This window comes from Acanthochromis polyacanthus, chromosome 15 (assembly GCF_021347895.1).
Source record: "Acanthochromis polyacanthus isolate Apoly-LR-REF ecotype Palm Island chromosome 15, KAUST_Apoly_ChrSc, whole genome shotgun sequence".
In the NCBI taxonomy this organism is placed as follows: Eukaryota; Metazoa; Chordata; class Actinopteri; family Pomacentridae; genus Acanthochromis; species Acanthochromis polyacanthus.
The window spans coordinates 22482562-22496677 of record NC_067127.1 but is presented as its reverse complement, the minus strand read 5'-3'; the positions used below and the strand labels follow the sequence as shown (position 1 = coordinate 22496677).

The following is a 14116-nucleotide window of genomic DNA, read 5'->3' as shown; positions in this document are numbered from 1 at the left end:
TCAAAAGTTGTGTGGGAAGAAGTTGGACTTATGGTACACTATTGCAAGAATAAAATAAAACAACAGAATGCAAACTGTGCTTTAAGGGGTAAAATCATTGATTAAACACAAACCTGAAGTCTCACATATGACTTGCATGCCCACATCAAAATGTGCAGAAGCAAGAAGTACAGCCATGGCCTTAAGTTTGGACACAAGTACCATGACGCTTGTGAATCTTAGAAAATACCACAAAATTGTCACTTACAATATAAATACCAGTCAGTACCAGTGGTTTTTACACTTAATCAAACATGTTTGGGTTTCATCACCATATCAAAATGTCATGCTTGCCCAATGCATTCACACATTTTAATAAATTTCTTTAGAACCCCCAGAGAAGTGTTGCAGTGACAAGTTTTACAGCAGACGTAAACTCACAAGAGATGCATCATGACACAGTGAGAACTATATTAAGCTATAAGCACACATAGGCCTGCTTTCAACGACTTTGATTAGGTATGTCAAGGTGCACAGTACGTCTTGGAGCAGCATAAGATCATGAGCTGTACTCCCATCTGTGTCTCATTACTTGGACGTCACACTAGATATGAAATCCAGACAATACGGCCTGACATCCATGACAAAAAACATTCTTTTATTTCTAATAGCCAGCAGCCAGCCTCATGAGATGAAAAGTTAAATTTGCATTGAGAACATTATTATTCTGCAGTGACTAGTGTCACTGGTTTTATGCATTTCCAATGTTATTTTGTTAAGGATGCAGGATTGTTGTCGTTGCACTAAACAGAAATATTCTTCCTTGTGGCAAAGCATAATTCAAAAATATTATTTGTAAAATACAACTCAGATAATTTCTATATTAAATGAACCATATGAATTTTTAATTATTTTTTACAAAATATCTACAATCAAGGAAGTAGTGTAGATACAGATTAGTTCACCAAAGAGCTCACATACATGACATCATGTAATATAATGTGTGATATAATAATATCACACCTATTGGGTATGTCAGCTTGGTAGTGTATTGTTGGCAACTGAGGCTCATGTGCAGTTCTAAGTTTTTTTTTTTATTGTATTCTTAGCTAGTACAGCCCAGTAAGGTGGTTTGGGGTCATGTGATGGTGAAATCTGATAGAATGAGAGGCATAACCAAGCTTTTCCTGTCTAGCCCCTGAGATGTTATGTGGATAAAAGCTACTTTTAATTTGCAGAATACATTTTACCCATTTTAAAGATTGTATGAACTCATATTGCATTTGAAATGATAGAGCAGAGCCTTGTAAAGAGTAGGCAGTTCAGTTGTTTGGTCTAAGCAGCCAATAATAGAGTCGGCAGTTAACATTTGAAGACATCGAGTACAATACGTTTTTTCGAGTAATGGTTTTATCTGACAACAGAGAAACATGTCAACAGTAGCATTTAGTTTGTAAGATGGTATGTAGAAACACAACATAATCAGTCAGATCAGAGATTTGAAGGGAACAGAAAGTTCTTACCTGCCAAGGTCAATCTATAGATCTGTCCACACATTTGTGAAAACATCTCTGTCTGATGTGAGCGTTTAACTTGTTTCAAAGCTTTTGTTAAAGCTTAGTTTGTTATGAAACATAAAGAGAATGGTTACTGTGCCACCGTATTTAGAATGTTAACTTGGGATCCATTAGATCAAGGATCATATTAGCTTAACGTTGACAAACACCACAAGTCAATCTGTCATAAATCTTTATGATGCCCTGAAATGTTTTGATAGTGTTTGTAAAACACAATTTTATTGTGTTAGAACACAGTAAAAAGTACAAACTAGTCTTGAACTGTTAAGTTTATACGTGTTTATGTAGAAACGCATCAGGTCTCCACGGTTTAGAAATTCTAAGTTAGACTTTTTCTGATTTAAATTACAGTTGACTTCAGCTGAACAAGAATAGTGTTTTTCAGTATCTTAGTGAAACTGCTGATAAAGCTAAATGTAGTAGTTTAGCTAGCTGTGATAAATGCAGCCATGACTGATCACAATAATGCTGCAGAGCAAGATAAGTGAATTTGCTAATTAAAATGTAGTATGAGCTTTCCTTTCAGGATAGGAGTGTGTGTTTGCTTAAAAAAGAAAAGAAGCCAGAAGTCATGATTTGCAAATTGTTATCTTGCTTCTCTTTTTTGAGGGCATGTGTGAACTTCAGAAGATTAAAACAGTTCAGTTCCTCTCTAGAAAATTGTATGGATGGGAAGCTGAAGTCCAAGTAATGGACACAAACCAAACTGTTTTCATTTGCTTGGCAGTACACAAAAGTAAAGTGCAAAATTGGATCCACATTGAGTGCAGAATGAGACTAGATGCGATAAAATCATTTTGTCTTCCACCAAGGGAAGAGCGAGGCTTCTTTTCATCTTGGACAATGATAAATGGAACGCTTTTACAAGTGATCAGACTAATGTCTGTCCAACTTTGATTTAGCCTGTTATAACAAAACAAGGAGTCATGCATACAGTTGGATTATCTTTTCCTTAAGGCAGACAATGCCACTGTGATTGCCTCCCAAGCCTTAGCATGCTACATGTCTGACCAGAATCCGTGTGAGTGATGGTGAGGAGATGCTGTAACATTAAATCTAAGAACATTTGTGCACCGTTTCTTTCAAAAATAGTGACCAGAATTTGATAGCTTGCCTATTGCGTACAGAAAGGCATTTTTAGGCATTTGACAATGTACTTTCTGTCAATATTGATCTTTGGAATAATTTCCCAAGCACAGGGTTCAGTGGCAGAAAGAAAGAAAGGTAGGCCTGTGAGCTTTGTAAAATCTGCTGTAACTGCGTATTGCGGGTGCAAGGCAATAACCCTGACAGTGTTTGAGGAGCCGATAGCGAGAAGATATATGCCATGTCCCCTTGCTTCTAGACAGTTGTGTACCCAGCCTCTATCATTGACAAACATCAGGCTCCACAGGCTCTTATCTGGGCCTACCACAAGCAGCCTGCTGCCCCTGCAATGCAGTGTTTCTCAAATAGATGTGGGAGACACATTTCAATCCACCCTGACCTTTTTATTGGCTCTCATACAAGCTCCTTGTTTCACTCTTTTCTTGTCTGGTTTTGTTGTCCTGAGTGTTATACCTGTTGCTCTCTGCATGAATGAATTTCTGTATGTGTGTGTATTTGTAAAGGCTAATAATAATAGTCTGCAGCTAAGATTTTGAACAATTTTGGTATGGGGTGATATCGGCATCCAAATGCACTGTACAGTCCTGAGAAAACAGGATTGCTTTTCCTGTTATTTTTGAAACTTGGAAATTAAAGCTTATAGCTTATTAAACTATAGCGTGTCTCGCGGGATGTAGATTGTGGGTGTGAACCTGTCATTGAATTTCTCCTCCATTGCTGGTGTCTAGCTCCACTCAACACCATTATGACTGGAACCCATAACAGAATGATAATGAGGTGCAAGACTAACCAAACTGGACTGTAATTTTTTTTTTCTATCATGAAAAAAACTAGGTCATTGACATATTCCAAGAGACAGAAATCCTTTGCTGGTGTGCAGCTGAACCGTCTTGCTGTGATAATCTGCAGCTCACACAAATAACCTGCCATGCATGGCATTAGCTTCAGTGAAAGCACCAGCCAAAGGACACATTTTTAGCCAGCAGGCTTGAGTTATTTAAACCACACACTTCATACCTTGTTTATGCTGTGAACATTTACATGCAGCACAATTTTATGAGTGAGATATTTAAGGCAGACATTACATGTGAAGCTGAAATGTGAGCTACGTGACTAGTGAGTTCCAGTAAAGTTTTGGATTATTTAACTGTAATCTATCACTGGTCATAGTCTTCTTAACTTTGGAAACCAGCCACTTGTGGGCCCATGTAAGCATAAGCAAATGCCTTTTCCTGGGCTCCAGTGCACGTGTCAAAATAATACAAAGGTCACAGTGCCTCTTACTGCAGGTGCTACAAGTGCACATATTTGTTATGGAGTAGCCTGAGGCTGTAACACAGCGACTGGCTTCTGTTTTAGTTGACTCAGTGGACAAAGTTTACTCACTTATGAATCAGTGATACACGACAAAAACACACTACCCTCAATAATGGCTTAAATTTGAGGTACTGTTATTTTTCAAATGCTCCAAGCTATTATATATTGTAATTCAATATACATATGATTGTGAGACTAAAATATAATGAATGAAAGACTGAAATGTTTTCGATGGAAAGCTTAAAGTGTTGATACAAATGTCATCCTTTTCAAAACTCGATGTCGAAGTTGACGTTGCTGATGTTATATTCCCGTGCACAGCGTTGAAAGGGCACCCTGTTTTTTTGCCAGTCTTGTGTGGAAAATAGCCAGATTTGTATAATCCATCACAACTTTTCACCAGTATATTTTCCAAAGACACCATTTGCCCTCTGAAGCCCAAAAAATTCCTTTGCTATTTTTGCTCGTATCTCATTTTTATGCAGTGTGCGATCATTTTTCTTTGCAGTATAACATCATTCACTAGGGATGGTCCGATCCGCTGGATCGATATCGAGTTCGATCCAGGCCAAAATGACTGGATCGAGCATCGGAGTTTTATATTAGAACTCGTTTGATCCGATCCATATGCCCAATCTGTCTCATATATCCTCATCTTCACTTTTCACGACATGCTGTAACACAGACGAGCTGTTGCCACGGTTGCCATGTGCCCGTGTTTTCGTCACGTGAGCAGAGAGTGAACAGAAGCTCTGCATGCCTGGAGAGCTGTGGTCATCTCTTCCGTGTGGAATTATTATATGCGAACGGAGGAGAAAAGTAAAATAGCTGAGTGCAATGTTTGCAAAATGAGTGTCTCAAGTGGTGGCAGCAAAACTGGACATTTTATCACAACGAACTTAATAAAGCATCTGCAGAAGCATCATGGAAAGCAGTATGGAGACTTTTTACAGGCGAGTGCAAAACAAAAAGTGAACCGCGGCAGCCATCGTTGCAGGAAGCACTATAGAAGAGTACAAAACTCGCTCTAACGCCAAAATATAGCAGAGAAAATTGTCGATTTCATTTTTCTGGATGACCAACCACCTTGTGTGGTGGAAAATGTGGATTGTTGTAGTATTTTCGCGTGAATGTGTACACCTTAGTTTCTTTCTGTGGCCACTTGACGGCTTTTCTGTTGTACGTTTACTGTTTTTTTTTTTTTGGTGTTGTTGTTTTCTACTGTTTTTCGGGTTAAATGTGATTAAGTAGCGAACTGTGGACATGTTTTCGTGTTAAATATGATTAGGTGACAGGTCTCTCCTCTTCTCATCCGCACGTCCCCCCACTGGTGTCTAAATGGCATCAGGGGAGATCCTACGCTGCTCTCAGCTTCACTCGCATGAGAACGTTAGGACAAGCCAAGGTTTAATCGCCAGATATTATTTATATTCCATCAGTATTGTACATGTGTCAATAAAATAATTGATCACTGTGTTTTTCATACAGTACAACATCAGTGGCTGCATGCAAAAGAAGAAAGACACTAGATTGTACTATCACTGTTTACCCTTGTTTTTCTGTTTTTGTTTTGGTGCAGCAAATCAGGGGGGTATTCCACGAAGCTGACTAAAACAGGCTGGGCTTACGCCGGTAAGCGTGGCTTGAACAAGCAGCAACTTTAATCTCAGCTGCAAGTAGTTCCACAAACGAGGCTCAGCTGTTTTTCAGAGACGCTTATTCAAGCCAGGCTGATCCAAGCCAGGCTGAGCGCGCGTCCGGGGGAGATAAAAAGCCCAGACGTGTCGATCGTCGAAATGATGATATTACGTCCAAAAACAGAGCGGAGACTTTCTCTTCGGCGGAGCAGAAACTTCTCACGGAGTTGTACGAGGACGACAGGGAGATTATCACAAGAAAAGGCAACACAGTTGCGATAAATAAAGCTCGAGACGCTGCCTGGAAAAGCATTGCCGACCGTTTAAATGCGTGTTTATTTTCTTTTTAATGAAGCACTTAGTCTGAGCGTACACACGCACACGTCTGAAAATTTAATTTTCAGAGGTCAAGTTTTTGACACCGATTAGGGATAACCCACAACTGCAGTGGTTGATGACTTTTTTTCCTCACCCTGAAGTTTGTCACACTACTGTGGCCCAGAGGAGATCAATCTTGATGAAATAAAGCTTTTCAAAACCCATTGAAGACATTTTTTTATGTGTGTATAAACATATATATGCATATATATATATATATATATATATATATATATGAGAGAAAGAGGCTACAACATAGCCTGGTTTTGTATAATGTGATGGTGGTTTTCACTTTTTACTCTGGTAGGCCTAATTCATGTTCTTGATTTGACAAATATATATCCACCATAGATGAATAAAGCAGCAGGTAACACCTAAAACCAAAGTAGGAATACTTTGGAAAAAAGGGGCAACTTCATGTGGAGATGTTTCATCAAACACTCAAACTTTGAATGAAAAAGCAGAAAAAAACATGTAGGCCTATAGAGGAGATGTCATTTTTATTAGAGATGATAGTGCTACTGTGCCCTACATTTAAATAAGGGAGAAGACACAAATGAGCTTGTACACAAAATAGTTATCTCATCATTTGGCATCACCTTTGGATTATCATCATGATCAGATTGGACCGCTGGTAAAAGGAAGGTATTCTTTATGGAAAACTGTGGCTGTTGTGTCCTGCTTATTTTAAGACAATCTGTGCCTATTCCTGTTACGTGTTGACTGCACTTTGAGGGTGAAAGAAGAAATAAAATCAGATATTTCCAAGTATTTACCGCTGGTGGATTCGAACCCACGGCCCAATGAAAAGTAAAACCACATTTAATCTACTTAACTACGCTTTCACCACTGATCCACAGTTGTGCACTGTGACAAAATGTGTAGTGTAAGATGATGTAGTTTGATTCACGGTTATTCCGGCGTTATTTAGATAAGAAAATCTAAAAAAGGTCTCAATGTATGTCACCGAACAAGAACATCATTGATTACAGATCAAGATGAATTTAATGTGTAACATGCGGTTCACAGGCGTCTTTCTGAAGCTCGTCAGAACCTTCTCTGACATGGAGCTAAAGTAAGCTTGACTGTTAGCCTGCCCCGGACCAGGCTTGTCGCTCTGGCTGAGTTACCATGGTTACCAAGCCAGGCTAGCCTTAAGCCTTGTTGATGGAACTAAACTCTCACTAAAGTTAGCGAAGTTGACTGAAATAAGCCAGGCTTAGACCTAAGCCAGCTTTGTGGAATATCCCCCAGGTGTATAGCCTAGATTTTTATTGTTTTGATTGTGTGTCTTGAGAAGCCATGTGCAACTTACTGAGTACTACCTACATTGTTCTAGTGGAGATGCTATTGTTTTATGTTAATTTATAAATTATTTATTGCAGCCTTGCAATGCCATTAAGGTGTAATGTGACTTTTCTGTTTATACACTGGGATTATTTAGTTTAATTTAAACATGTGCACCAATTTGCAGTTTTATTTCAAACATTTGAATGGTGCAGCTGGGTCTGTTGTGTTTACAAACGCTGTTAAAAGTGATGTGAGCTTTAAGTTTTAATAAAGCCACAGCAGTTACACATAACTTGTTGTCAGATGTTTTCCTTCTTTCTTTAGGGGACCAGAACAGTTCTTGTACAATGAATGTGGTGTTTTTAGATGTCAATATCAAGCAAATTACATCCATGTATTATTAATGACTTTTAGAATGACAAAAAAAAATCCTATTAGTATCGGATCGGTATCGGCCGATCCTGGAGGCTGCAGTATCGATATCGGTATCGGATGTGAAAAAGTGGTATCGAGCCATCCCTATCATTCACCTCTATGGAAACATTCAAATGCATGACAGAATATGGTTAGAAGTAGTGACAACTCAAAAGTATTCTGTGCAGCATGACAGTTATAATGCAGTTAAATGGAATAAAGAAAGTAGGATTTCTTTAGTTTTTACAAGTATTTAATTTTTAAAAAATTTCTCAGTACTCATTGGAAAAAAGATAAATATGATAGTTATGATAGACAAGCTGTTCACTTGACCTATTTACATGTTTTTCCGATCTATACTGATGAGCTATTCTTTACAATACTCTGCATCAACTCAATACATCGACTCTAGAAAGATCACCATGCTGAATGTATCCGTCAACATCTTGCTCCTCTGTATGCTTTTTCTGAGCCATGTTGCATTTATTTTATGACCGTATGTTTCATTTCTCGCTCAGTCTTCAATGTCATTTACTCTTTTCTTTGTGTGAAGACCACCTGAGCTGCAGTTGACCCAAAAATTCTCAGTTTTTTTCTCATGTGACATTTTAGCATACAATAAAAAGCTACGGGCTCTGGTTCAAATGGTTTACTCTTTATTTAGATTTAGGCAGTTTTTCTGATGGAACTTCACAGATGATACCTTAAGGTTGATTGGAAAGTTGAAAATCTGTTAACTCTTTCTGTTTATAGTTTCTGGTCCCTTTCAGACTCACCAGCAGTTTTGGGCTATGCAGGGTTAAGTAGATGCTAAAGCACTAAATGTAACACTTTTGGTACTTGGGTACTATGTCAGTGTAGCAAACAGCTTGAGTTGTTATTTAACCAACTTGGACAAGAGGAGTTAGGGATTGGGTAGGGGCAGTCAGACATGGAGAAGCCCCCCGAGGCCTCCACCTTGCTTTAAGATCTTTGTGGACCAGAATCCACTGCTCATGTGCCCTGCCTTTTGTGCTGAGGAACCCCCAAGTTTCTCACAGTCATGTGACTATTCCTGAGTTGAATGGAGCCTTTGTGGGGTGGCTTATGCGCCTCTTAAAGAACGGGAACCTGACTTGTGAGATGATGAGAAAGTTATGCCGTCACACTCATGTTTGTACAGAGTGTCAATCACACGGTCATTCCGTATTCCTTCAGAGCACACTATAAGACCCCGCTCTCCTGTGTCTGTTTGACCATGTGATACAGTTCTACACTTACATCTATCATCTGAGTTACATCCACAGCTGAGGTGGAACACATGATATTGGCCCAGCTCGACAGGATCTACAGTCCCACGCTGCTACGCATTCTTTTGATCCTGGCAGCTGGAAGGTTTTTCAGAATAACTGGTGAAATCAAAAGGATAATACACAGTGCTGCTCGCCTGCCCTTGAAGTTTCAAAGCAGTCGGTTAGCATTAGCAGGATTACAGCTCATTGTAAAAACGGCAAAGCCCCACTTGAGTTTGCCTGTTCAACATGTAAATAAGTGGGTGAGACAGCAGGTCACCTTGCTTCAGTGAAGTTCAGGCGAGTTGCCATCAACAGATCTCAAGTTCGTGCAGGAACTTGACTTGATTGGCAGTAATGGGAGTAGTGTGTCAGTTGTCACCCATAAGGTTCTTTTAATTTTCGTAAAAATGCAAACGGGCTTGATTTTGTTGGATCATTGTTGTTCATGTAATGTAGAATCACCACCAAACAACGCTCACTCATTGTACAAATTTTGTGTCATTAGTTACTGCTGTAGTTTGGTGAGAAATTATGGGTTTATTTTGAGTTTTTATCTCAAACTGCACTGGAATTCTCTATATCCAGGAGACATTTGGTGCATGTACAGTGCAGGCTTATCTGCCCGAGCATTCTGTTAAACAGGGCCAGGGCAACAGCGAGCTGGAGATTAAGGTTTCGCAAAGAGGATAGCGTTTCGGTGCCGTTGTATTAGGTCCTGTCATGCTCCGGGGCTGGGTTACAGGAATAGGAGCCCGTGAATCTAAGGTAGCACTGGGTTTTGTTCTCTGCTGTCGTGCTCCTGTGGAGACATCTGTCCACTGCACTACTCAGCTTCTCATCCTCACGTTTTATAGCTGCATCACTTTCAGCCTCAGTGCTGTAGGATGCTGGTCCACATAGTGCTTTTTTTATTCTTCTTTGTCTTTTGCAGATTTACAGTCTAAAATAATGGGATAACTGTATTGTATGTATGAAAAGAGCATGGTGTGGGCATGTATATCCGTCAGATGAGGGGGGGTTTTTGCTCGGTGATCTCAGTAAAGACTGTAGACAGAAGTGTGAATGGAAGGTTGATGTTTTCATCAGACTCTGTACCTACTGTGGCCCTTTTAGCCGGACATGTCATCTGAGCACCTCGACCTGAAGGCTCCTCTCCTGCATTGTCATGTTTAATTCAGTACCAGGGGAGCATTGGAAAATCATTCATTGCAGACAGGGAGCAACCTGAGCAAATAATCCAAGTTGGCCATCCAGTCTTTGACAGACCCATCCACCCACCCACCCCCCGCCGCCCCCCTCGCCCCGCACACTTGTGGCACCAGTAATAGAGCACACCTAGACCTCAGTATGGTGATGACAGAGGGCCACAGATTTGGCATCCATTATTCAACTGTGGGAGCAAGGAGGGTTGAAACATACATGGTGTTCTATGGAGATTCGCCGAGTCAAAGACTGGTTATAGGTGCTACTAGAGGTGGGCAGCAGGAAAGGTTGACTAGAAAACCCACAGATCGTCATGTCTAACAAGCATTTTGGTGACTTTTTTCATATTTGCATGAAGGAGCTTTTGCTATTATTGGCAGAATGTCTCATTTCTAATCACAGTAAATTGTGGTGGTTACCATTACCAAAGTTAGCTGCCACCCAGATATAGAGAACAGTAAAATTTACATTCTGAATTTAAACAAGAACCCTTTCGGTGGCTGACAAACACTCTCACATATTGATGTCCCTCCAGTTTTAATTAAAAAAAAAGAATTGATGTACCAATGCATTGGGAGAGTGTGGCAAAAACCTTGAGGTAGAGTTACAGTAGCACGCAGTGGATTGCAGTTTTTCCTCAAGTAATGATAAAGTAAACTTGCCACATTATTTCCATTCTTGCATACCAAAAATGAATCCAAGCAATAGTTATGGTACTTTATGTATTCTAGGAATGCACTGAGTGACTAAAAGGGAAGGGCAGTCCTCTACATGCCCAAGGCCAATGTCATTCTTATGTTATCTGTGCCTGCGTGGTTATGGCCAAAATGATAATCACAGTTTTTTTGATCGTTGAGATGATGGTTATTTATCACAGTTACTCATTGATTTTTAAGGACAAAGTTTTAAGTCTTTATTGCACAATGAATCCTGAATTAAGCGAGGCAAATACCTTGGCAGAGGAAATGGCACTGTAAAATCATACCACAGTTGGATATTTCTAATATTCCTGGTGTAAGAGACTTTTTTTCATTTTCTAGGGAGGTTATTCTGTTATACCTGTTGTTAAAAACAGAAAACGGAACAATAAACTGTAGATATGTCTTATCAGTTCAGACACAGGCGGCAGGTTCGATAAACTTGTCAGAAAGAAGATATCACCCTGTTTGGTACCTTTCAACCTATATTGGGTTCAGTTTTAAACCTTTTTTTTTTTTGCATTGTTGTTATGGAACTGAATGAGCTAAGCATGACTTTAAGTGTTTGTGTAATACCATTATTTGTGGTAGAAGAAATCTTGCCCTGCAATGTGTATTGATGGTGGTAGATGATGTTTTCTCATTTGACTGGGGACTCCCCGAACGCGAATATTAATCTTTTCTTTTTTGTTTTTGATTTGGTAGCACAAATGTCCTAATTTGAATGCTACCCAAAATGTAGATAATCACAGCCTAAGAGAAATAAAACCAAACATCCCTATTACAGTCCGTCTTGCCACATTGAATGTATGCCAGGGGTTTATGGGAGGTATGCGTGTGTGTGTGTGTGTGTGTAAACTAATCATTTTTTCATTCATCCAGTGAAATGCCAAATGTTCAAGGTTCAGTGTAATTATGAAAATGAGAACATAAATATCACACTGAGCCTGAAAATAGGTCGAAGGCAGCAGTCAGCCCCTGAACCAGTGGATCTCCTAGCAACCGGCTTGTCCAAGGACAAATTAAATATGAACGAGGCTTTAAGGAAATCTTTGGCATTTTGGCATTTAGGTGGTTGATTTTTGTAAATTCAGCAAATATCTGACAAGCGTAAACATTTTTTGTTCATTTTAGAACTGATAGAACTCTTTTGTCATAGTTCAGGAGATTGACTGTAGTAGTTATTGCCGGATACTGATGATTTTCTTAAATCAATTATTTAGGTTAGCTAAAATAAGTCGCTGTGCTAGATTCTTGAACTTCGCTCTGTGCTGTGAGACACAGGGGTGGTGAACCTTCCAGCCACTCGCACATTGCAGAATAATTATGGAAAAGCAATATAATGGCACAGTCGGAGATGTACTGAGGTAAGGTCAGAGAAGTTGGATGTCAAATTACCTCCCAGATGTTGGGTTGACATGGAGCAGAGGAGGTTAGAGGGGTTGTAGTGTTCGCCAAAAGAGTTCACTTAATCAGAAGACAGCACAGAAGGAGGACAAAACTTACTGAGGGCTCCTTTCGTGTAAGGAAGGAGGCACAATCTGTTTTAAGTAGAAGGCCCTTCACTGTGTGTGAGGATTTAGTGTTAGGGGAGAGGAGAGAGGATGTGCTGGGATACATGTGGCCAGGAGGGGGCTGATAAAATATGGTTTGGCTGGAGGCCAGAACAAGGCATTTGTCTGGATGTCACACACAAGGGAGACAATGTTTCCTTACTTTGTCTGCATCCAGTGCCCTATTGCTTTCACTGTGCATCCGAGCTGTTTATGAGAATATTTGGTCCCACAGGTGCAGGGATGCCCTGGTGGATTTAAGTTTGAGTGTCTGACTAGTGCTAAAGGGAATGTCAGGAGATTGTAGCGCAAGTAAAAAAAATAAACAGTGCACATGTCAGATATAGAATTTTTTTTTTTTTTTGCAAATATTGGTCAAAGCAAAAAGGAAGAATTTGACATTGTGATGTGATCTGAAACATAATTCCCTGGAAATTCTTTGCCTCGTATCCAAATGGCAGAATGAAGGGAGCGTTTTTGTTTGAGCTGGTGTGTGTGTGTGTGCATTGAACGGTTCCTGCGGTACAGTCAGATATGCTTTACAAGCAGTCCTCATTACAGCGTGTTTGCCTGAAGGGTTTGTGTATTGATCCTGGGTGATTTCAAGCAGAGTCACCAGCCCAGAGTGATGCTATTTGTGCACGTGTTCATCGAGCCCATGTAGCAGGAAGTTATTTGAGAGGCTTTGGTCACTACTTAGACAGTTTCTTAAATGGTGAGAAATGGCCTTGCAAACACTTGTTTTGTAATCGAGAACTCAAAATGAGCCTTATCTAAGCTGAAACCTTTGATTCATGTCTGCAGTAACTTTGTGTTGCTGACTGCCTGTTTTTCACCAAACGGGTAGATAGAAGATTACATCAGTCTCACTTGCAGTCTTTTACTCTCCTCCCAGCTACCACACACAATCAGATGCTCACGCACACACGGCTCAGTGACTTTAGATCTGTTCATTGTCAACAGATGTGGGGGCTCAAGCTTTATCTCAATAGACTGCAGTTCATTGCATCAACTCATGTAACCTTTTGTATAGTGACAATCTTCCCTCATTGAACATAGGTTGTCTGGTCTTGTATCATAAGCAGGTTTTTCTTTAGCTATTCCTCCAGTTTGCTTGTGTGTTGTGCTAGTTGGATTTTGTTTTACGAGAGTCACAAGCATTTATCACACACTTTTAAGTGCTGATGCTATATTTATTCTGGTTCAAGAGTCACGTTATCAGTTGTCATCACCTGTAACACTTTTTTTTTTTTTTTGCAGTTGTGTTTATATGTTATTGTCTTATCCCAACTGTGGGTGTGTGTGTTTGTTTTAGGAGCTGCTGGGTGTGCTTCGCCACGGACGAGGACGACCGCACAGCAGAGTGGGTGCGTCCGTGTCGCTGCCGTGGCTCGACGAAGTGGGTTCACCAGGCCTGCCTACAGCGCTGGGTGGATGAGAAGCAGCGAGGCAACAGCACAGCGCGTGTCGCCTGCCCACAATGCAATGCAGAGTACCTCATTGTCTTTCCCAAACTGGGTGGGTTGCATTTCACGAAGGATAAAAGTAGGGCCAGTCAGATAAGTAGTAAACTTATGATCTTCTGCCAGCTTGGTTCCGAGAGCTTTTCTGTTTCAGAGACAGATTTCTGTGCCCATGGAAATCCTGAATTGCTGTGGAGGCAGATATTTCTTCAGTTTTGTGTGTTTC

General features: G+C 40.2%; 1 protein-coding gene across 1 annotated transcript in view; it reads left to right on the top strand.

The window, feature by feature from the left end:
* Positions 1-14116, top strand: part of marchf5 (membrane-associated ring finger (C3HC4) 5) — a 36801-nt gene that overhangs the window by 1200 nt on the left and 21485 nt on the right. Inside the window, exon 2 of the mRNA XM_022217423.2 lies at positions 13743-13945. Coding sequence (XP_022073115.1) covers positions 13743-13945 — 203 coding nt within the window. The remainder of the gene's footprint in view (positions 1-13742; positions 13946-14116) is intronic.